Source organism: Ranitomeya imitator, chromosome 3 (genome assembly GCF_032444005.1).
Source record: "Ranitomeya imitator isolate aRanImi1 chromosome 3, aRanImi1.pri, whole genome shotgun sequence".
NCBI classification, from domain to species: Eukaryota; Metazoa; Chordata; class Amphibia; order Anura; family Dendrobatidae; genus Ranitomeya; species Ranitomeya imitator.
Window position 1 is genome coordinate 92,120,864 of NC_091284.1, and position 23,710 is coordinate 92,144,573.

Consider the following 23,710-nt stretch of genomic DNA (forward strand, 5'->3'; position numbering starts at 1 on the left):
AACAATTCTCAATTTCCCATGGACTAACATTGCTTGTGCACTACACTGCGGATTTGATGCAATTCCGTGCGTCCAAAAAAGCTGCAGAAACGCATCAAAATCCGCAACGTGTGCACATAGCTGTATGTCCACACAGATACGGACGGTGCGCTTATCGCTCCCAAATTTATTCAAAAAAATACCCCTCAAAATGCGGTTCTTCGTTTTATTGCATCATTAATACATCACTGTTTTAACCCCTTGTTTACACGTCACTTATGGAAGTGATTTCTGGGTGACTTGTACCCTGAAATCGTGGCTGATAGACCCATTTTGTTTCTTTGACTCAGTGCCAGTGTTGGAAAATTAGGTGTAATGTATATATATATATGGCAGATATAAATAAAACCTAGACGTTCCACAGACATGTTTGCAGTGCACACGGGTGGTAATTAACTCCTTAGGACCTGAGACTATTGGTCCCTGTGATACAAGGGACCAAGGACAGGTCACATCCATCGTGCAGTTCCAGCGCCGTCCAGCAGGTGGCAGTGCAGCACAGGCAGCCCGCTGTTCCCGGCCTCTGGCTCGCCTTCCTGTTCCTCTGCCGCAAGTGTGAGGCGCTACTTTGAATTTGCCCCTTACTCCCAGTGGCTGCAGGGTGGGCGCGGCGCTGGTATGGCCGCGGCAGTGTCGCCCGGGCTGCAGTGGGACACGATGGAGCAGAGGAAGGACAAGGGGCAGAACCTGTATCACCAGCTGTACGTGTGGAAGATGCAGCAGCTTCCTGCAGACGTGCACAGGTTCTGTGACCCGGAGACGTCCGCGACCCGCAGGAAGCAGCTGCTGCACCTGCTCCGGAGCCTGGAGGACGCCTGCAGCTGCCAGCGCCTGCAGATCCTCTTCTCCTTCTCTGTGCCCAGCCCTCAGGTGCTGGAGCTGCTGTGTGCCCTCAACTTGCCACTGGTGTCAGCAGGAGCTGTGAGTGCCCTGCGCTTGCGTCACCCCATGTCCTGCGCCCACGTCATCCTGCACCCATGTCAACCTGCGCCCACGTCACCCTCGTGCCCTGCACCCACGTCACCCTCGTGCCCTGCACCCACGTCACCCTCGTGCCCTGCACCCACGTCACCCTCGTGCCCTGCACCCACGTCACCCTCGTGCCCTGCACCCACGTCACCCTCGTGCCCTGCACCCACGTCACCCTCGTGCCCTGCACCCACGTCACCCTCGTGCCCTGCACCCACGTCACCCTCGTGCCCTGCACCCACGTCACCCTCGTGCCCTGCACCCACGTCACCCTCGTGCCCTGCACCCACGTCACCCTCGTGCCCTGCACCCACGTCACCCTCGTGCCCTGCACCCACGTCACCCTCGTGCCCTGCACCCACGTCACCCTCGTGCCCTGCACCCACGTCACCCTCGTGCCCTGCACCCACGTCACCCTCGTGCCCTGCACCCACGTCACCCTCGTGCCCTGCACCCACGTCACCCTCGTGCCCTGCACCCACGTCACCCTCGTGCCCTGCACCCACGTCACCCTCGTGCCCTGCACCCACGTCACCCTCGTGCCCTGCACCCACGTCACCCTCGTGCCCTGCACCCACGTCACCCTCGTGCCCTGCACCCACGTCACCCTCGTGCCCTGCACCCACGTCACCCTCGTGCCCTGCACCCACGTCACCCTCGTGCCCTGCACCCACGTCACCCTCGTGCCCTGCACCCACGTCACCCTCGTGCCCTGCACCCACGTCACCCTCGTGCCCTGCACCCACGTCACCCTCGTGCCCTGCACCCACGTCACCCTCGTGCCCTGCACCCACGTCACCCTCGTGCCCACGTCACCCTCGTGCCCTGCACCCATGTCACCCTGCGCCCACGTGACCCTCGTGCCCACGTCACCCTCGTGCCCTGCACCCACGTCACCCTGCGCCCACAGCACCCTGCGCCCACGTCACCCTCGTGCCCACGTCACCCTCGTGCCCTGCACCCACGTCACCCTCGTGCCCTGCACCCATGTCACCCTGCACCCACGTCACCATGCACCCACAGCACCCTGCGCCCACGTCACCCTCGTGCCCTGCGCCCACATCACCCTCGTGCCCTGCGCCCACGTCACCAATGTGCCACGTCACCCTTGTGCCCTGCGCCCACGTCACCCATGTGCCACATCGCTCTACACCCACGTCGCCCTCTACTCCCCTGCGCCTGCAACACCCCATGTTGACATGTCACGTAGCAGCAAATCTCAGAAAAATTGTACATCAAAAACATCTGTGCCGCTTGTCTACTGATATTTAGAGTCGTGATTTTGCTGGAAATAAAAGGTTACGGTAAGTTGCAGACAAATCACAATGTGACAACACAGGAAACCATTACATCCAGGGTTGCATTGTGGCACTGCAATTCTATGCCTCCGCAGTAATGGACCCTGATCCATATCAGCTTTCTTTTTTGTTTTGTGGTATTTGTTGCCGTTTTTTTTTTTTTTTTTTGCTCCAAATTCTTCAAAGTGGCGTACATACACCATTCATGCAATTTGTGCAAAATCCAAAATGGTCTTTATGCAATAAGTCTCATTTTTACAATGTCAATGTGGTATGACACGTCGCTGTGTAATCCTGGCCATACACTAGGGCTCCCAGCAATATCAAGATTGTGCTTGTTGCATTATATCGTCCCATTTTCTATGGTGTCTCACTGCGACTGACGGTTACACGTGGGACTCACCATTGAGTTCAATTTAGGTAACATGCAACTTCAATTTTGCAGTTTTTTTTTTCTTTGTTACAGCAAAATCGCAGCTCTAAAATAGTTGCGCTTCAGCTTGGTATAATGAAATATTTTTGGTTGCATGAGACAACTTTCCTTGTAGCCCCAGCCTTATCACTGCAGCGCTCAGCTACCTGTCACCTGACCTAAGTTCACAGCATCATTATGTTGTTGGGTTGGGTCACCAGATGTGCTCATGATGGGGTCTGTAACATCGGCCGACAGTCTTAGGGTATGTGCACACGTCAGGATTAGCGTTTTTTTGCGGAATTTCGCTATAAAAACGCTATAAATCCGGTAAAAAAACGCTAACATTATGCATCCTATCTTTTAGAATGCATTCCGCATTTTTTGTGCATATGTTAGCGTTTTTTTCCTAAAAAAAAACGCATTCCACAAAAAAAACTGACATGCTCATTATTTTTGCGGATTTTTTGCGGATTTCCTAGCAAAAAGGACATTCCGGAAAAAAAAAAACGCAAAAAATCCGCGCAAAAAACGCGAGAAATCCGCGCGAAAAAAAACGCGGATTTCTGGCAGAATTCTCAGGATTTTGTCAGGAATAAATCCTGATGTGTGCACATACCCTTAGGCTGCCGTCACACACTCAGTATTTGGTCAGTATTTTACATCAGTATTTGTAGCCAAAACCAGGAGTGGGTGATAAATGCAGAAGTGGTGCATATGTTTCTATTATACTTTCCCTCTAATTGTTCCACTCCTGCTTTTGGCTTACAAATACTGATGTAAAATACTGACCAAATACGGAACGTGTGACGGCAGCCTGATGTGTATGGGGGACACCCAACCCTCCATTGACAGATGATGAATTTTGGAGATACGGATCTGACTTGTCCGATTTCCGACTACCGATCCTTCTGTTCGCTAAGAGATAAGCCGCTGTCTGGCAGCGGGTTTCTTATGTGGAATGCTCCTGTGTGTGGGAAAGTTGGACGAGATAGTCGCCGGATGATCATTGTTGAGCCGACCTCCATCTATTATGTATGGGGCCTCTTTCAGACACAAGTCCTGGCCAATCTGTAGCTCCAAAGTCCGGAACTGGCAGCTTCATAGATCCCGTGATCAGGTCGGAACTTGCATCTATAACACGGGCTTCCATATAAAACAGTTCTCTGTAATCTGCCTTCATATGGCAAGTGTCTGATTTACACCAAATATTCCCCTACAATGAGAGCATAAGGAATCCTCCCAACCTGCTGGTGAACATAGTTCCATGAGCGTTGAGCCCCACACTTCACAATGCTTTGCTTTATTCCTCCTTTGTCCGCTGTTTGTCTAGGGAACTGGATACTGGGAATTCTTACTGCAGTCTCGTGGACTGGATGTCGTGGCTTTTGATCAGAACACCATTTTTCCCTCGGAGATGCGTTACACAGAGGTCATGGTAAGAGCAGTGTGGCGAAAACGAAGCATAATAACATGTATATTAGAGATGAGCAAATTGAATGTCAGATTTTGTTTCATTTTCTGGACCTGGCGAATTTGAACAATTTGTAATTTGGTGAGCACTAATTGCGAGCGTCCCAGTAATGCCATGCTACTATCACATCACACAGAATAGCACAGCCTATCATAGCCATAGCCTATATAGTGTGTGTCCATTGTGTCTGCCTCAATGGTGGGCTCCGCAACCTAGCCCGTACTCTTTATAATAGATTCCAAGTCCTCGGGGTGCTCTGTAAATTTGTGCTAAATACATTTTACAATCTATATTTTTTTTACCAGTTTTTTTCATTGACTTTAACTTTTTATTTTTATTTTGTAGGCCTCATTCAGAGGTCCGTGATTTTTCACCTAGGCAAAAAAATGGTATGAGTGTCATCATTGTTTGATATAGGCTGAACTGGATGGACAAATGTCTTTTTTCGGCCTTACTAACTATGTTACTATGTTACTATGATCAGAATGTCAGTGTTTACTATCTGTGTTTCATCACTGATTGTCACAGAAAAATAAATGACAAAGCTTCTCCTGTTGATTACAGTGTTAATCATGGGCAGCACATTTTTATACATAGTCCATAAAAAACCCCGGGTATGTGAACAGTCCTATAGTCAATAATGGGAACATGTTCTATCCATGAAAAACACAAGACAGAACACGTATGTGAAAACAGGATGTCTGAATGAGACCATAGGCCGGGTTCACATTTGCGTATCTGTGCGCAGTGTTTGATCCGCATGCGTCCATGTCTTTAACATGGTGTACGCAGAGACATGCAATCGGATGCGTACACATGCGTCGTTTCGTAGTGTTCGGTGAACGCAACATGTTTTTGAGGCGTCAATTATGCGCAGCCATGCGGATGACTGTGGATTGAGCGCATCAAAAAAACGCATTACTGTCTATGAGAACGCATTTGTACGCAAGGACATGTGTTATGGCTGGCAATCAGGCAACACAGCATGCAGTAATCAGCGCACATACAGAGATCTGGCAATAACCAAAAACAATAGGACGAGCTCTGAGACGTGGAATCTCTGTAGACTGCAGTACCTGATCTATCCTCACACAACTATAAGCAGCAGTGGATTGCGCCTATCACTACCTATGCAACTCGACACTGCCTGAGGAGCTGACTAGCCTGAAGATAGAAATACAAGCCTGACTTACCTCAGAGAAATACCCCAAAGGAATAGGCAGCCCCCCACATATAATGACTGTTAGCAAGATGAAAAGACAAACGTAGGAATGAAATAGATTCAGCAAAGTGAGGCCCGATATTCTAGACAGAGCGAGGATAGCAAAGAGAACTATGCAGTCTACAAAAAACCCTAAAACGAAAACCACGCAAAGGGGCAAAAAGACCCACCGTGCCGAACTAACAGCACGGCGGTGCACTCCTTTGCTTCTCAGAGCTTCCAGCAAAAGTTAATAGCAAGCTGGACAGAAAAAACAGAAAAACAAACTAGAAGCACTTATCTAGCAGAGCAGCAGGCCCAAGGAAAGATGCAGTAGCTCAGATCCAACACTGGAACATTGACAAGGAGCAAGGAAGACAGACTCAGGTGGAGCTAAATAGCAAGGCAGCCAACGAGCTCACCAAAACACCTGAGGGAGGAAGCCCAGAGACTGCAATACCACTTGTGACCACAGAAGTGAATTCAGCCACAGAATTCACAACAGTACCCCCCCCTTGAGGAGGGGTCACCGAACCCTCACCAGAACCCCCAGGCCGACCAGGATGAGCCACATGAAAGGCACGAACAAGATCTGGGGCATGGACATCAGAGGCAAAAACCCAGGAATTATCTTCCTGAGCATAACCCTTCCATTTGACCAGATACTGGAGTTTCCGTCTAGAGACACGAGAATCCAAAATCTTCTCCACAATATACTCCAATTCCCCCTCCACCAAAACAGGGGCAGGAGGCTCCACAGATGGAACCATAGGTGCCACGTATCTCCTCAACAACGACCTATGGAATACATTATGTATGGAAAAGGAGTCTGGGAGGATCAGACGAAAAGACACCGGATTGAGAATCTCAGAAATCCTATACGGACCAATAAAACGAGGTTTAAATTTAGGAGAGGAAACCTTCATAGGAATATGACGAGAAGATAACCAAACCAGATCCCCAACACGAATTCGGGGTCCCACACGGCGTCTGCGATTAGCGAAAAGCTGAGCCTTCTCCTGGGACAAGGTCAAATTGTCCACTACCTGAGTCCAGATCTGCTGCAACCTGTCCACCACAGAATCCACACCAGGACAGTCCGAAGACTCAACCTGTCCTGAAGAGAAACGAGGATGGAACCCAGAATTGCAGAAAAATGGAGAGACCAAGGTAGCCGAGCTGGCCCGATTATTAAGGGCGAACTCAGCCAACGGCAAAAATGACACCCAATCATCCTGGTCAGCGGAAACAAAACATCTCAGATATGTTTCCAAGGTCTGATTGGTTCGTTCGGTCTGGCCATTAGTCTGAGGATGGAAGGCCGAGGAGAAAGATAGGTCAATGCCCATCCTACCACAAAAGGCTCGCCAGAACCTCGAGACAAACTGGGAACCTCTGTCAGAAACAATATTCTCAGGAATGCCATGTAAACGAACCACATGCTGGAAGAACAAAGGCACCAAATCAGAGGAGGAAGGCAATTTAACCAAGGGCACCAGATGGACCATTTTAGAAAAGCGATCACAGACCACCCAAATGACCGACATTTTTTGAGAAACGGGAAGGTCAGAAATGAAATCCATCGAAATATGTGTCCAAGGCCTCTTCGGGACCGGCAAGGGCAAAAGCAACCCACTGGCACGTGAACAGCAGGGCTTAGCCCTAGCACATATTCCACAGGACTGCACAAAAGCACGCACATCCCGCGACAGAGATGGCCACCAGAAGGATCTAGCAACCAACTCCCTGGTACCAAAGATTCCTGGATGACCGGCCAGCACCGAACAATGAAGTTCAGAGATAACTTTACTAGTCCACCTATCAGGGACGAACAGTTTCTCGGCCGGACAACGATCAGGTTTATTAGCCTGAAATTTCTGCAACACTCTCCGCAAATCAGGGGAGATGGCAGACACAATGACTCCTTCCTTGAGGATACTCGCCGGCTCAGATAACCCCGGAGAGTCGGGCACAAAACTCCTAGACAGAGCATCCGCCTTCACATTTTTAGAGCCCGGAAGGTATGAAATCACAAAATCAAAACGAGCAAAAAATAACGACCAACGGGCCTGTCTAGGATTCAAGCGCTTGGCAGACTCAAGATAAGTAAGGTTCTTATGATCAGTCAAAACCACCACGCGATGCTTAGCACCCTCAAGCCAATGACGCCACTCCTCGAATGCCCACTTCATGGCCAGCAACTCTCGGTTGCCCACATCATAATTACGCTCAGCAGCAGAAAATTTCCTGGAAAAGAAAGCACATGGTTTGAACACTGAGCAACCAGAACCTCTCTGTGACAAAACCGCCCCTGCACCAATCTCAGAAGCATCAACCTCGACCTGGAACGGAAGAGAAACATCAGGTTGACACAACACAGGGGCACAGCAAAAACGACGCTTCAACTCCTGAAAAGCTTCCACGGCAGCAGAAGACCAATTAACCAAATCAGCACCCTTCTTGGTCAAATCGGTCAATGGTCTGGCAATGCTAGAAAAATTACAGATGAAGCGACGATAAAAATTAGCAAAGCCCAGGAATTTCTGCAGACTTTTTAGAGATGTCGGCTGAGTCCAATCCTGGATGGCCTGAACCTTAACCGGATCCATCTCGATAGTAGAAGGGTAAAAGATGAACCCTAAAAATGAAACTTTCTGCACACCGAAGAGACACTTTGATCCCTTCACGAACAAGGAATTAGCACGCAGTACCTGGAAAACCATTCTGACTTGCTTCACATGAGACTCCCAATCATCTGAGAAGATCAAAATGTCATCCAAGTAAACAATCAAGAATTTATCCAGATACTCACGGAAAATGTCATGCATAAAAGACTGAAAAACAGATGGAGCATTGGCAAGTCCGAACGGCATCACCAGATACTCAAAATGACCCTCGGGCGTATTAAATGCCGTTTTCCATTCATCTCCCTGCCTGATTCTCACCAGATTATACGCACCACGAAGATCAATCTTAGTAAACCAACTAGCCCCCTTAATCCGAGCAAACAAGTCAGAAATCAATGGCAAGGGATACTGAAACTTAACAGTGATCTTATTAAGAAGGCGGTAATCAATACACGGTCTTAGCGAACCATCCTTCTTGGCTACAAAAAAGAACCCTGCTCCCAATGGTGACGACGATGGGCGAATATGTCCCTTCTCCAGGGACTCCTTCACATAACTGCGCATAGCGGTGTGTTCAGGTACGGACAAATTAAATAAACGACCCTTAGGGAATTTACTACCAGGAATCAAATCGATAGCACAATCACAATTCCTATGCGGAGGTAGGGCATCAGACTTGGACTCTTCAAATACATCCTGAAAGTCCGACAAGAACTCTGGGATGTCAGAAGGAATGGATGACGAAATAGACAAAAATGGAACATCACCATGTACTCCCTGACAACCCCAGCTGGTTACCGACATAGAGTTCCAATCCAATACTGGATTATGGGTTTGTAGCCATGGCAACCCCAACACGACCACATCATGCAAATTATGCAGTACCAGAAAGCGAATAACTTCCTGATGTGCAGGAGCAATGCACATGGTCAGCTGGGCCCAGTACTGAGGCTTATTCTTGGCCAAAGGTGTAGCATCAATTCCTCTCAACGGAATAGGACACCGCAAAGGCTCCAAGAAAAATCCACAACGTTTAGCATAATCCAAATCCATCAGATTCAGGGCAGCGCCTGAATCCACAAACGCCATGACAGAATACGATGACAAAGAGCACATTAAGGTAATGGACAAAAGGAATTTGGACTGTACAGTACCAATAACGGCAGAGCTATCGAACCGCCTAGTGCGTTTAGGACAATTAGAAATAGCATGAGTAGAATCACCACAATAGAAACACAGTCTGTTCAGACGTCTGTGTTCTTGCCGTTCTACTTTAGTCATAGTCCTGTCGCACTGCATAGGCTCAGGTTTACTCTCAGACAATACCGCCAGATGGTGCACAGATTTACGCTCGCGCAAGCGACGACCGATCTGAATGGCCAAGGACATAGACTCATTCAAACCAGCAGGCATAGGAAATCCCACCATTACATCCTTAAGAGCTTCAGAGAGACCCTTTCTGAACAAAGCCGCTAGTGCAGATTCATTCCACAGAGTGAGTACTGACCACTTCCTAAATTTCTGACAATATACTTCTACATCATCCTGACCCTGGCATAAAGCCAGCAGATTTTTCTCAGCCTGATCCACTGAATTAGGCTCATCGTAAAGCAATCCCAGCGCCTGGAAAAATGCATCAACATTACTCAATGCAGAATCTCCTGGTGCAAGAGAAAACGCCCAGTCCTGTGGGTCGCCGCGCAAAAAAGAAATAATAATCAAAACCTGTTGAATAGGATTACCAGAAGAATGAGGTTTCAAGGCCAAAAATAGCTTACAATTATTTCTGAAGCTCAGGAACTTAGTTCTGTCACCAAAAAACAAATCAGGAATCGGAATTCTTGGTTCTAGCATCGATTTCTGATCAATAGTATCTTGAATCTTTTGTACATTTACAACGAGATTATCCATTGAGGAGCACAGAGCCTGAATATCCATGTCCACAGCTGTGTCCTGAAGCACTCTAATGTCTAGGGGAAAAAAAAGACTGAAGACAGAGCTAAGAAAAAAAAAATGATGTCAGGATTTCTTTTTTCCCTCTATTGGGAATCATTGGTTCGGCTCCTTGTACTGTTATGGCTGGCAATCAGGCAACACAGCATGCAGTAATCAGCGCACATACAGAGATCTGGCAATAACCAAAAACAATAGGACGAGCTCTGAGACGTGGAATCTCTGTAGACTGCAGTACCTGATCTATCCTCACACAACTATAAGCAGCAGTGGATTGCGCCTATCACTACCTATGCAACTCGACACTGCCTGAGGAGCTGACTAGCCTGAAGATAGAAATACAAGCCTGACTTACCTCAGAGAAATACCCCAAAGGAATAGGCAGCCCCCCACATATAATGACTGTTAGCAAGATGAAAAGACAAACGTAGGAATGAAATAGATTCAGCAAAGTGAGGCCCGATATTCTAGACAGAGCGAGGATAGCAAAGAGAACTATGCAGTCTACAAAAAACCCTAAAACGAAAACCACGCAAAGGGGCAAAAAGACCCACCGTGCCGAACTAACAGCACGGCGGTGCACTCCTTTGCTTCTCAGAGCTTCCAGCAAAAGTTAATAGCAAGCTGGACAGAAAAAACAGAAAAACAAACTAGAAGCACTTATCTAGCAGAGCAGCAGGCCCAAGGAAAGATGCAGTAGCTCAGATCCAACACTGGAACATTGACAAGGAGCAAGGAAGACAGACTCAGGTGGAGCTAAATAGCAAGGCAGCCAACGAGCTCACCAAAACACCTGAGGGAGGAAGCCCAGAGACTGCAATACCACTTGTGACCACAGAAGTGAATTCAGCCACAGAATTCACAACAGACATGTGTTTGATACGCTTGCGTACTTCAGACTGCGCATGTCCAGGAACTGTTTTGAGAACCGCCCTCCTGGAAATATCGAACGCACGCGCACAAACAGGCAAAAATGTATACAAACGCATGCATACGCAGCGTTTTATTTTTGCCGTCATGCATAAGCTGAGGCGGATAAAAAACGCTGCGTAAACACGCGCTTGCATGCTTTTGCACATGCAGATGATGTGCTGCACATATATACGCAAATGTGAACTTAGCCTTAGGAAGTTTTTCTTGTACTGCCACTTTAAGATAAAACAAACCACCAACTATAATAAAAGCACACGTATTGCCAAATCAGAAACTGAATAAACTTACTACTAGTATTTATTACACTGGTTTCAGGTGAAGCTTCTGAATATACGTCTGTTATTTGTAGACTGGAGGCCCTGACGTCTTGGAGAACTATCCAGACAGAGCCTTGTTTCTTGCCTGGCCTGATGCAGATGGTAAGAATTTATATATATTTTAGCCAAGATTTTTGCTAAACGTTTGAGATTATATTACTCAGGGATATCGGTCTATAGTTTGATCATGATTTGATGAGCAAGTGTACTTGTTACTCGGATTTTCCCAAGCATTCTGGGTTGATCGCCGAGTATTTTGGCGTGCTCTGAGGCTTAGTTTTCGTCGCCGCAGATGCGTGATTTGCGACTGCCTGAATACATGTGGGGTTGCCTGTTTGTTAGGGAATTCCCACATGTACTCAGGCTGTCCAGCAGCCGCAAACCATCCAGGTGCGGCGACGTAAACTAAATCTCCGAGCACGCCAAAATACTCGGAGACCACCTGAGCGTGCTCGGGGAAAAAACAAGTACACTCACTCATCACTAATCACAATGAGTGGTCTGAGTTTGGTTTGGGTATCATAGATGTAGCTGCTGTAAGAGATGCTGCCCCTGGCTTTTTTCCATCCCTCGGAGTTAAAGTAGTGAAATGGGGAATAAGAACAGACTTATAGTAAAGAGCAGACAAGCCATCTGGGCCTGGTTTTTATTAAGTTTTAGTTGGTGGATAGCTGTTCTTATTTCGGTGATGGCCTAATGGAGGAGATGAGACATATTGAAATTGAGGACTGGGAGGGAAAAAGAGTTAAGGAAAGTGTCTATTTTTTGCCTGATGTCTGGGGAAGTGTCGTTGTGTAGCTGCTCAAGCTACGGCTGGAACAAGCATGTAATCTGTTGCCGGTTGGACATAAGGCCTATGTCGGTACGTAGTCGTATTGGGGTATGTGGTACAGCGGGGGGGGGGGGGGGGGGGTCAATTGAGGCATCTAGGAAGATTATAGTTGCTTTTATTATTAATTACGTGGAAGCGTTGTTGGGACCAACAGAGGGCTCTCTGTGTTTTCGGAGAGACAAAGATCAATTTGAGAGCGGGCACGTTCAAGATCTCTGTATATAGAGGGGCAGGGCGAGCTCTTAATACTGACACCTTATTCTCAAGATCAGCTGTTCTCCCGAAGCCTCTTAGCACTGCTTTATGAGCTTCCCAAATTGATGAAGAGGATGTCTAGCTCAAAGAGCAGTAGTAATCAAGGTGGTTACTCAATAGAAAAATAGAGGCATTCAAAGAAAAGAACACTGTCCCTACAGTCAAACATGGCGGAGGTTCCCTGATGTTTTGGGGTTGCTTTGGTGCCTCTGGCACTGGAATGCTTGATCGTGTGCATGGCATTATGAAGTCTGAAGACTACCAACAAATTTTGCAGCATAATGTAGGGCCCAGTGTGAGAAAGCTGGGTCTCCCTCAGAGGTCATGGGTCTCCCAGCAGGACAATGACCCAAAACACACTTCAAAAAGCACTAGAAAATGGTTTGAGAGAAAGCACTGGAGACTTCTAAGGTGGCCAGCAATGAGTCCAGACCTGAATCCCATAGAACACCTGTGGAGAGATCTAAAAATGGCAGTTTGGAGAAGGCGCCCTTCAAATATCAGGGACCTGGAGCAGTTTGCCAAAGAAGAATGGTCTAAAATTCCAGCAGAGCATTGTAAGAATCTCATTGATGGTTACCGGAAGCGGTTGGTCGCAGTTATTTTGGCTATTTTGGTTATTAGGCTGAGGGTGCCGATACTTTTGTCTGGCCCATTTTTGGAGTTTTGTGTGAAATGATCAATGTTTTGCTTTTTGCTTCATTCTCTCTTGTGTTTTTTCATTTAAGACAAATTAACCCCTTAGCGACCGCCGATACGCCTTTTAACGGCGGCCGCTAAGGGTACTTAAACCACAGCGCCGTTAATTAACGGCGCTGTGGAAAAAGTGAATAGCGCCCCCCAGAGGCCGATTTTCTCCGGGGTCTCGGCTGCCGGGGGTGGCCGAGACCCCAGAGAACATGATTTGGTTTTTTTTTCACCCTCCCCGCATTTGCGATCGCCGGTAATTAACCGTTTACCGGCGATCGCAAAAAAAAACCAAAACACGCGATCTCTTTTTAATTTCTCTGTCCTCCGATGTGATCCCTGGTGGCCCCCCAATACTCACCTATCTCCCCCGATGCTCCTCGTGTCTCCCGGTGGGCGCCGCCATCTTCAAAGTGTCGGGCGCATGTGCAGTGCGCCCGCCGGCCGGCCCCGCGAGAATCTTTGGGGTCTCGGCTGCCGGGGGTAGCCGAGACCCCAAAGAGCATGATCGGGGTCGGTTTTACCGACCCCTGTTTTGCGATCGCCATTAATTAACTGTTTACCGGCGACCGCAAAAAAAAAAAAAAAAAAGAAAAGTAAAGTGTAATTCTCTGTCCTCTGATGTGATCGCACATCAGAGGACAGAGAAATAGGGGGATTCGGGGACCCTACAATACTCACCTGTGTCCCTGGATCCTCTTGCTGCTCCTCCTGGCCGCCGGCAGAAGAAAATGGCGGGCGCATGCGCAGTGCGCCCGCCATCTGTCTCCATCTGCCAGCCGGCAGGAGAACAGCAGTTGGGGCTAAAATTAGGGTTAGGGCTAGGGTTGGGGCTAAATTTAGGGTTAGGGTTGGGGCTAAATTTAGGGTTAGGCTTCTTTCACACTTGCGTCGATACGGGGCCGTCGCAATGCGTCGGCCCGACATACCGACGCACGTTGTGAAAATTGTGCACAACCTGGGCAGCAGCTGTAGTTTTTCAACGCATCCGCTGCCCAATCTATGTCCTGGGGAGGAGGGGGCGGAGTTACGGCCACGCATGCGCGGTCAGAAATGGCGGATGCGACGTACAAAAAAACGTTTCATTGAACGTTTTTTTGTGCCGACGGTCCGCCAAAACACAACTGATCCAGTGCACGATGGACGCAACGTGTGGCCATCCGTCACGATCCGTCAGCAATACAAGTCTATGGGCAAAAAACGCATCCTGCGGGCACATTTGCAGGATCCGTTTCTTGTCCAAAACGACGGATTGCGACGGAATGCCAAACGACGCAAGTGTGAAAGTAGCCTTAGGGTTAGGGTTGGGGCTAAAGTTAGGGCTAGGGTTGGGGCTAAAGTTAGGGTTAGAGCTGGGATTAGGGTTAGGGTTTGGATTAGGGTTGGTATTAGGGTTAGGGTTGGCATTAGGGTTACGCTTGGGATTAGGGTTAGGTTTGGGATTAGGGTTAAGGCTAGGGTTGTGATTAGGGGTGTATTGGGATTAGGGTTAGGTTTGAGGTTAGGGTTGAGATTAGGATTAGGGGTGTGTTGGATTTAGGGTTTTGATTAGGGTTAAGGTTAGGGTTGACATTAGGGTTGTTTTGGGGTAAGGGTTGTGATTATGGTTAGGGTTAGTGATTAGGATTATGGATCAGGTTGGGATTAGGGTTAGGGGTGTGTTGGGGTTAGGGTTGGAGCTAGAATTGGGGGGTTTCCACTGTTTAGGTACATCAGGGGGTCTCCAAACACGACAGCCAATTTTGCGCTCAAAAAGTCAAATGGTGCTCCCTCCCTTCTGAGCTCTGCCGTGCGCCCAAACAGTGGGTTACCCCCACATATGGGGCATCAGCGTACTCGGGATAAATTGGACAACAACTTCTGGGGTCCAATTTCTCTTGTTACCCTTGTGAAAATAAAAACTTGGGGGCTACAAAATCTTTTTTTGTGAAAAAAAAATAAATATTTTTTATTTTCACGACTCTGCATTCTAAACTTCTGTGAAGCACTTGGGCATTCAAAGTTCTCACCACACATCTAGATAAGTTCCTTGGGGGGTCTAGTTTCCAAAATGGGGTCACTTGTGGGGGGTTACTACAGTTTAGGTACATCAGGGGCTCTGCAATCGCAACATAATGCCCACAGACCATTCTATCAAAGTCTGCATTCCAAAAAGGCGCTCCTTCCCTTCCGAGCTCTGCCGTGCGCCCAAACAGTGGTTTACCCCCACATATGGCGCATCAGCATACTCGGGATAAATTGGACAACAACTATTGCAGTCCAATTTCTCCTGTTACCCTTGTGAAAATAAAAACTTGGGGGCAACAATATCTTTTTTGTGGAAAAATTTTTTATTTTTTATTTTCACGACTCTGCATTCTAAACTTCTGTGAAGCACTTTGGCATTCAAAGTTCTCACCACACATCTAGATAAGTTCCTTGGGGGGTCTAGTTTCCAAAATGGGGTCACTTGTGGAGGGTTTCTACTGGTTAGGTACATCAGGGGCTCTGCAAACGCAACATCATACCCGCAGACCATTCTATCAAAGTCTGCATTCCAAAACGGCGCTCCTTCCTTCCGAGCTCTGCCGTGCGCCCAAACAGTGGTTTACCCCCACATGTGGGGTACCAGCATACTCAGGACAAATTGGACAACAACTTTTGGGGTCCAATTTCTCTTGTTACTCTTGTGAAAATAAAAACTTGGGGGCTAAAAAATCTTTTTTGTGGAAAAAAAAAATATTTTTTATTTTCACGGCTCTGCATTATAAACTTCTGTGAAGCACTTGGGCATTCAAGGTTCTCACCACACATCTAGATAAGTTCCATGGGGGGTCTAGTTTCCAAAATGGGGTCACTTGTGGGGGATTTCTACTGTTTAGGCACATCAGGGGCTCTCCAAACGCGACATGGCGTCCGATCTCAATTCCAGCCAATTCTACATTGAAAAAGTAAAACGGCACTCTTTCTCTTCCAAGCTCTGCGGTGCGCCCAAACAGTGGTTTACCCCCACATATTGGGTATCGACGTACTCAGGAGAAATTGCACAACAACTTTAGTGGTCTAATTTCTCCTGTTACCCTTGTGAAAATAAAAATTTGTGGGCAAAAAGATCATTTTTGTAGAAAAAAATTCAATTTTTTTTTTTTCACGGCTCTACGTTATAAGCTTCTGTGAAGCACATGGGGGTTCAAAGTGCTCGCCACACATCTAAATAAGTTCCTTAAGGGGTCTAGTTTCCAAAATGGTGTCACTTGTGGGGAGTGTCCACTGTTTAGGTACATCAGGGGCTCTCTAAACGTGACATGGCGTCCGATCTCAATTCCAGACAATTCTGCATTGAAAAAGTCAAACGGCGCTCCTTCACTTCTAAGTTCTGCGGTGCGCCCAAAAAGTGGTTTACCCCCACATATGGGGTATTGGCGTATTCAGGAGAAATTGCATAACAAAATTTATGGTTACATTTCTGTTTTTACACTTGTGAAAATAAAAAAAATGGTTCTGAATTAAGATGTTTGCAAAAAAAAAGGTAAATGTTCATTTTTTCCTTCCACATTGTTTCAGTTCCTGTGAAGCACGTAAAGGGTTAATAAACTTCTTGAATGTGGTTTTGAGAACCTTGAGGGGTGTAGTTTTTAGAATGGTGTCACACTTCATTATTTTCTATCATATAGACCCCTCAAAATGACTTCAAATGTGATGTGGTCCCTAAAAAAAAATGGTGTTGTAAAAATGAGAAATTGCTGGTCAACTTTTAACCCTTATAACTCCCTAACAAAAAAAAAATTTGTTTCCAAAATTGTGCTGATGTAAAGTAGACATGTGGGAAATGTTATTTATTAACTATTTTTCGTGACATATCTCTCTGATTTAAGGGCATAAAAATACAAAGTTTGAAAATTGCAAAATTTTAAAAATTTTCGCCATATTTCCATTTTTTTCATAAATAATCGCAAGTAATATCGAAGAAATGTTACCACTAACATGAAGTACAATATGTCACGAAAAAACAGTCTCAGAATCAGCGGGATCCGTTGAAGTGTTCCAGAGTTATAACCTCATAAAGTGACAGTGGTCAGAATTGCAAAAATTGGCCTGGTCATTAAGTACTAAATTGGCTCTGTCACTAAGGGGTTAAATGAAGATAATAATACCAAAGAATTTGTGTTTGCAATCATTTTCAGGAAGAAAATGAGTATTATCTGACAGAATTGCAGGGGTGTCAATACTTTTGGCCATGACTGTATAAGCAAATGATATAAAAGTCAGTTGCGACCTTGATGTTCGACCATTGGATGTGGGGACCAGCTCTTTCCGGTTTCTTCCATTAGTCGCACATGCACTTAACCCCTTGGTCAGTCACTTCCTTCCCCGCCCCCAGGATTGTCCTGGTCTCCCAAAGTGTGAATTTCCAAAACCTATGATGGATCATAATTTCTGTATGGAAGGTCACATGGTGGTGATTTTGGCACCATTGTATCTGTCCTATCCCGTTACACTTGGAGATCAAATACAGTTTCGCTACCTGGATTCTACTAGCTGTTCTACATAACTCCCAACCCCTGGGTGCTAGAATGGGTTGAAACCCTGGAAGGCATTCAGCCCCTTACAGAAATATCCTACCTGACTGGAGGAAGATTGAATGAAGCAGTCACATAGCATGGGCTCATACTCTATGAGCCTGTATACTAGCTGGTGAGGCTGGACCACCTGCTTAGCCAGGTGTCCTGTTACAGCTACACAAACTGAAGGAGGATTGTAATCTGCCTTTAAATCCCCCCATATTCTTTACATTTAGGATTAAGTATGCAGTATGAGTTGTGGCAAAGCAACGTAGTTCTTCGAGCATGTTCAAAAACTAGGTCAAGTGGATGTGGGAAAAAAAAAGGAAATTGGTGAGTGTTAGGGGCGTAGTAGGAAACAAAGGTCACCAGTTCATCTGAAATGGAGCTCTTTGATATTAAGTGGCGACCTTCTTTGTCCGCTCTTAGCGATTTATAGAGGAAGGGTTTGGATTTTTTTAAACAAATGGCTACACCTTTGGCTTTATTTGGAGCAGCGTCGGTATAGAAAAGTGGGTAAGAGGGGAACATGAACTTTGGGTGCTGTATGTTAAAAAATGAGTCTTTTGAAGTTAAATCACATCTGCTTGTAAGGATCGGTAATAGCGAAAGGCTGTAGTACGTTTTTGTGGGGAGTTACGGCCCCAACACGTTGTGTGATAGAATGGTTAGCGGCATGGTGTTAGAGATATTTGGGTCGTATACAGGCACCACCTGTGGCCTATCATTGTATTGGGAGCCCAAATTTGGGAGTTGTTTAGTGCCCTCTCGGGTGAGGTTGTGTTAAGTAGAACAGTTAAACGAGGAGGAGCAACATTAATAGTAATGAAGAAGGCTGAGTACAGTGTGCTGAGCCGCAGTGTGTAGTAACGCTGGAGGATCATGCAGCTTTCTTAGGAACCACACAATTATGTGTATAATGACTATAATGGGGTTTTGTGAGGGGTTGGGTTCGCTTAACAGGTAATGAACCTGCTATCATGTGTAGGGCATACCACATTAACTATGTAAGTGACAATTATTGGTTCAACTGAGGAAGTGAGTGATGGGTTTAATCCCAGTACCAAGGTGTATGGCATTTAAGTAAGGTTATGGAGGGAAGAGCTTGACTCGGATGGGACTCTAGGTTGAACTCTAAAGAACAAAGTGTACGATTTAAAGACAAAGAGGCCCCTAGCAGGTTAGCAATAACAAAGAATTGCTATAACTGAGAACATCAGGCAACCATATAAAAGCATTAAGAGACCAAAACAAAGACTCAGGTAAACCACAGTAAGAGTCAATGGCAAATAGTATCTGTACAAGGGGAAGACACGTAACCATCCTGGAGATGCAGGATGATAGTGGGCATTAAATAGTTTAGAGTTTGAGATGGTGCTCGGTAAGCTGTGCACACAGGGTTTAGCGTCCACTGAGTGGTCACGTGGTATAGAGCGACTATGTTTAGATTGTTGTGGAGGAGATGAAGTTGATGGTGATGAGGATTGGTCCAGAAGCCATAGTTTGGTGAGGTAGCAGTTGTCGCCTTCAGGGTAGAGGAACCACATCCAAATAGGTGAAAATCCATTTAAACAGGAAACCCCGGCGGTATTTGATATTTTTTGGAGTGGAGGATTTTTAGGTACGGTTTCATGGCCCATCTCTTGATGATGGTTGTTGGGGCCAAGTCTGAAAAATGTTTTAGGAGTGACCTTGGGATTTCAGGGTCGAGGAATTCCGTGCCACTTGTAATATTTGTTCTTTTGAAGAAGTGAAGTCTGAGAATAATGTCACGGAGTGGGCCGTCAGGTTTACGTTTACTCAGCTCTATGAATGCGGTCCATCTCTAGATGCTCAATTGGGATTCCAGATAGCAGTTCTACCATTTCCAAAATCATCCAGTTTATTGTTGAGGGAGTAGATTTCTTTGTGGAGCATCTCCATCTCCATCTCTTTGTCTTTGGTATTGAGGGCTGCAGTGGCAGAGTCCATCTTGTCTTTGAGATCAGAAGTTTGGGAATTCAAGTTTTCTAAGTTCTTTAGAAAGTTCCATAATTAGTTTATCTGACATTTTGGACAGCCTGGAGTGTAGGATAGACAGAAACTGTAGTACTAGGGTAGCATGGTCCGAGGTAGGAGTACACGGAATCCTGGTTGTGGACGCTGGAATCGTTTGAGTCAACCCCATCTGGTAAAGAGGAGCAGAGTGACTCTGCTGGAGAGTGTGGCCTGGAAGACATATGGTCCCCGAGATCTGCTGGAGATTCATTCTTGAGGTTAAGATTTCGGTATCAGGGCAGTTATGAATTGTTGGATAATCTGGTGACTATAGTGCAGCACTGGTTGAATAAGTCAAAGGGAAAGTGCGCTGAACTCTCCAGGGTGGAGAGGAGAGAGGATTAAGTCATCACGGAAGTCCTGGGCCTCGGCCCATTAAAGTTAGCATTATAGGGCTGGCTTGGTTGTAGATTGAAGGATATAGCTAGTTAATGAGGTCACAGTCTGATGTTTTGCCCCTTCATGTAGTTTTCAAAAATTGTGGGTTGTAAGTAGTAACTTTTGTGACTGAAGGTGTGATTTTAATGAATGGCCACTAGATGTCAGCAGTGGCCTACAGCATATTTCCACATGTATAGGATTAACCCTAATGATGCCAAGCTGTGCTTAAGGTACCTTCACACTGAATGATATCGCTAGCGATCCGTGACGTTGCAGCGTCCTGGCTAGCGATATCGTTCAGTTTGACAGGCAGCAGCGATCAGGATCCTGCTGTGACATCGTTGGTCGCTGCAGAAAGTCCAGCACTTTATTTCGTCGCTGGACTTCCTGCTGACATTGCTGAATCGGCGTGTGTGACGCCGATTCAGCGATGTCTTCACTGGTAACCAGGGTAAACATCGGGTTACTAAGCGCAGGGCCGCACTTAGTAACCCGATGTTTACCCTGGTTACCAGCGTAAACATAAAAAAAAAAAAAAACACTACATACTTACCTTCTGCTGTCTGTCCCCGGCGCTGTGCTTCTCTGCTCTGGCTGTGAGCGCCGGCCAGCCGGAAAGCACAGCGGTGACGTCACCGCTCTGCTTTCCGGCCGCTGTGCTCACAGTCAGTGCAGGAAAGCACAGCGCCGGGGACAGACACGGAAGGTAAGTATGTGGTGTTTGTTTATTTTACGTTTACGCTGGTAACCAGGGTAAACATCGGGTTACTAAGCGCGGCCCTGCGCTTAGTAACCCGATGTTTACCCTGGTTACCCGAGGACTTCGGGATCGTTGGTCGCTGGAGAGCTGTCTGTGTGACAGCTCTCCAGCGACCACACAGCGACGCTGCAGCGATCGACATCGTTGTCGGTATCGCTGCAGCGTCGCTGAGTGTGAAGGTACCTTTAGCCAAGGCATAGTACATGAGGTAACCTTGAGTGAGAGAAGAATTGATAAGCCCCTGCATCTTCAAATCTGGAGAAATCCAATTGAAGGCTATTGGGAGTCACCTATATGCTGTCTGTTGTTACAAGGTAACTGAGGGCAGGGAACTATTGAGGGAGTGCGGCTAGGAGCCCAGCTGGGATGGTAATGTAACCGGAGGGGAGCTATTTTGGGTAGAGCAGTTTGTGCGCTGGCCACCGGAGCCTCGGTGCGTCAGTGCCAGCACCTGTGTTGTCAGACGACAAAACTGCAGGGTGTCTCTCACCTCCAGGCTGCCAGCTAGAGCCGTCCCATCGCTGGAGGAGAAGGGGCAGACAAAACGTGGCCGGGTCCATGCAGCTTGGCCGAGTGTAGGAGAGGATGCGGTCCATGTAGTGCATTTTGATTCACGAACACACTATTCCTTTTCTTTTTCTTAAGCCTTTAACAGTTTTGGATTTTGTAACCTATATATTGATGCCATCTTACAGCATGTGCTCTTTTACAGAGTCTTCCCACTTCTCTCAGGATTGCCTGGCTTACTTCAGAGGTCACACACTTTTTCATGTGGGAGAACTTCTTGGAGAAACATTGTCATCCAACCCCTGGGGTCAGTCCACCTCGCGTGCCTTCCAACTGTCCCTGGCTGAGGACTTCTGCTGTGTGAAGAGGATCCGGTTGCCCAGTTGGCCAGGACAAGTCGACTCCTTTAGTGTATGGAAACGGAAGAATCCTCAGTTTGTGCTCTGTGATGGGGCTCATTTTCAGTACGCGGAGACTGATCTGGACGTATAACCTCTCGAGAGTATTATATTTTTGCAGACAGATATAACTTCTATACTTCACAGCCTCCATGGTTATGGCCCAATGTGACAATGACTTGTATCGTGGTGTTCTCACACTGATCCCGTGGATCCATACATCTGCTACCATGAATGTAATTGTATAACGAGATTAAGACCTGACAGAGAAGAAAGGGTCACAAGTGCTCTAAAAATGATTAATAATGCTCTTCATTTTATATAGAGACAGCATATTCTGCAGCACTTTACCATAAGGAGTCACATAATTGCAAACTAATCTGCCAAACAGAAGTGATGGGCTTGTTTGCAAGTGCTGCAATATGAGGAGATAGGGAAAACCCAAAGTAAAAAGTGCTTGTTTTGTGTGGTCCAGCCATCTTTTATAATAAATAGGATTACATATGGAAAGCTGTGTGAACCGGTCAGCAGCAAGTATCTGTGTATGTACAGATATGAAGTGCTATTGAGTACACTGTGTGTGGGGGACAGTGTTCAAGAGACAAGGTTTAGATCAATAATGTAAAAAGAGAAAATAGTTAATTAGTAAACATGTTAAGCCAGCCTAAAAATGTGTTTTCGGGGCACAGTTAAAACTAGATGCTGGGAATTAACTTGATTGGTGTAGTGCATTTCAGAGAGATGATGTAGCTTCAGAAAAGTCTTGGAGACGGGATTGGAGGTTATAATTACTGATTATATTAGGCTTACAAAATTGGCAGAATTGAGAGAACTGGAAGGGTACTAAACAGATATGAGGGAAGAGATGTGGGATGATGCAGCACTATGGAGATATAAATATATATATTTTTTACAAGCAAGTCTTATCAGTCATTGCTGCGGAGTCACAGTCGGTATAAAATGGACAGACTACGACTCCTAAAATATAAATTGGGTACAGTAGTACAATGCTGTAATGTTTTCATAATAATTTGGGTAAGTTATGAGATGTCCCATAAATGTCTGTTCTGTTCATGATCTAAGGATCTCTGCTTTTAGTTGAGATTAATCTGTGCTGCACTTTATGTACAGACTCAGTAGTGGCGCTCCTCCTCTACAGATAAGGCTGTGTGCACACGGTGCGGTTTTTTGCGTTTTTTCCCGATAAGAACCCTATAAAACCGCAAAAAAACGCATACAATAAGCATCCCATCATTTAGAATGAATTCTGCATGTTTTGTGCACATGATGCGTTTTTTTCCGCGAAAAAAACGCATCGCGGTAAAAACCGCAGCATGTTCATTAATTTTGCGTTTTTTTTGAGTGGATTTCCCACTACAAAATGCATTGGGAAGTGTCTGGAAAAAACCGCGGCAAAACCGCATGCAGATTTCTTGCAGAAAATGTCCGTTTTTTCTCAGGAATTTTCTGCGAGAAATTCTGAACGTGTGCACATAGCCTAAGAGAAAAAAGGTGCTGGGAAGGAATGTCTGCAGCCCTGCACTCATCTCAGAACTGCTAGTTTGAACAGTAAATAGCTTGATTATTCTATGATAATGGTGATGAAAAACCTGATGTTACCATTTGACTACAGTAAAGTTATCATTTAAACATGAGCCGTGTATGAGGGAGTCAGTCATGCAAATCAAAGAGTCTGCGTAAAGGTACCTTCACACATAACGATATTGTTAACGATATCGTTGCTTTTTGTGACGTAGCAACGATATCGTTAATGAAATCGTTATGTGTGACAGCGACCAACAATCAGGCCCCTGCTGGGAGATCGTTGGTCGCTGAATAAAGTCCAAAACTTTATTTCGTCGCTGGACTCCTGCTGACATCGCTGGATCGGCGTGTGTGACACCGATCCAGCGATGTCTTCACTGGTAACCAGGGTAAACATGGGGTAACTAAGCGCAGGGCCGCGCTTAGTAACCTGATGTTTACCCTGGTTACCATCCTAAAAGTGAAAAAAACAAACGCTACATACTTACCTACAGCCGTCTGTCCTCCAGCGCTGTGCTCTGCACTCCTCCTGTACTGGCTGTGA

At 46.4% G+C, this 23,710-nt stretch overlaps 1 protein-coding gene across 1 annotated transcript; it reads left to right on the forward strand.

Annotated features, from left to right (window-relative positions):
- The first annotated feature begins 570 nt into the window (after positions 1-570).
- Positions 571-23,486, forward strand: LOC138672779 (uncharacterized). The gene is made up of 4 exons (XM_069761132.1): positions 571-960; positions 4,052-4,156; positions 11,256-11,325; positions 21,429-23,486. Exons 1-4 carry the CDS (start codon positions 658-660, stop codon positions 21,713-21,715), a joined length of 765 nt encoding a protein of 254 aa, XP_069617233.1. The 5' UTR covers positions 571-657; the 3' UTR covers positions 21,716-23,486.
- Positions 23,487-23,710: the final 224 nt, after the last annotated feature.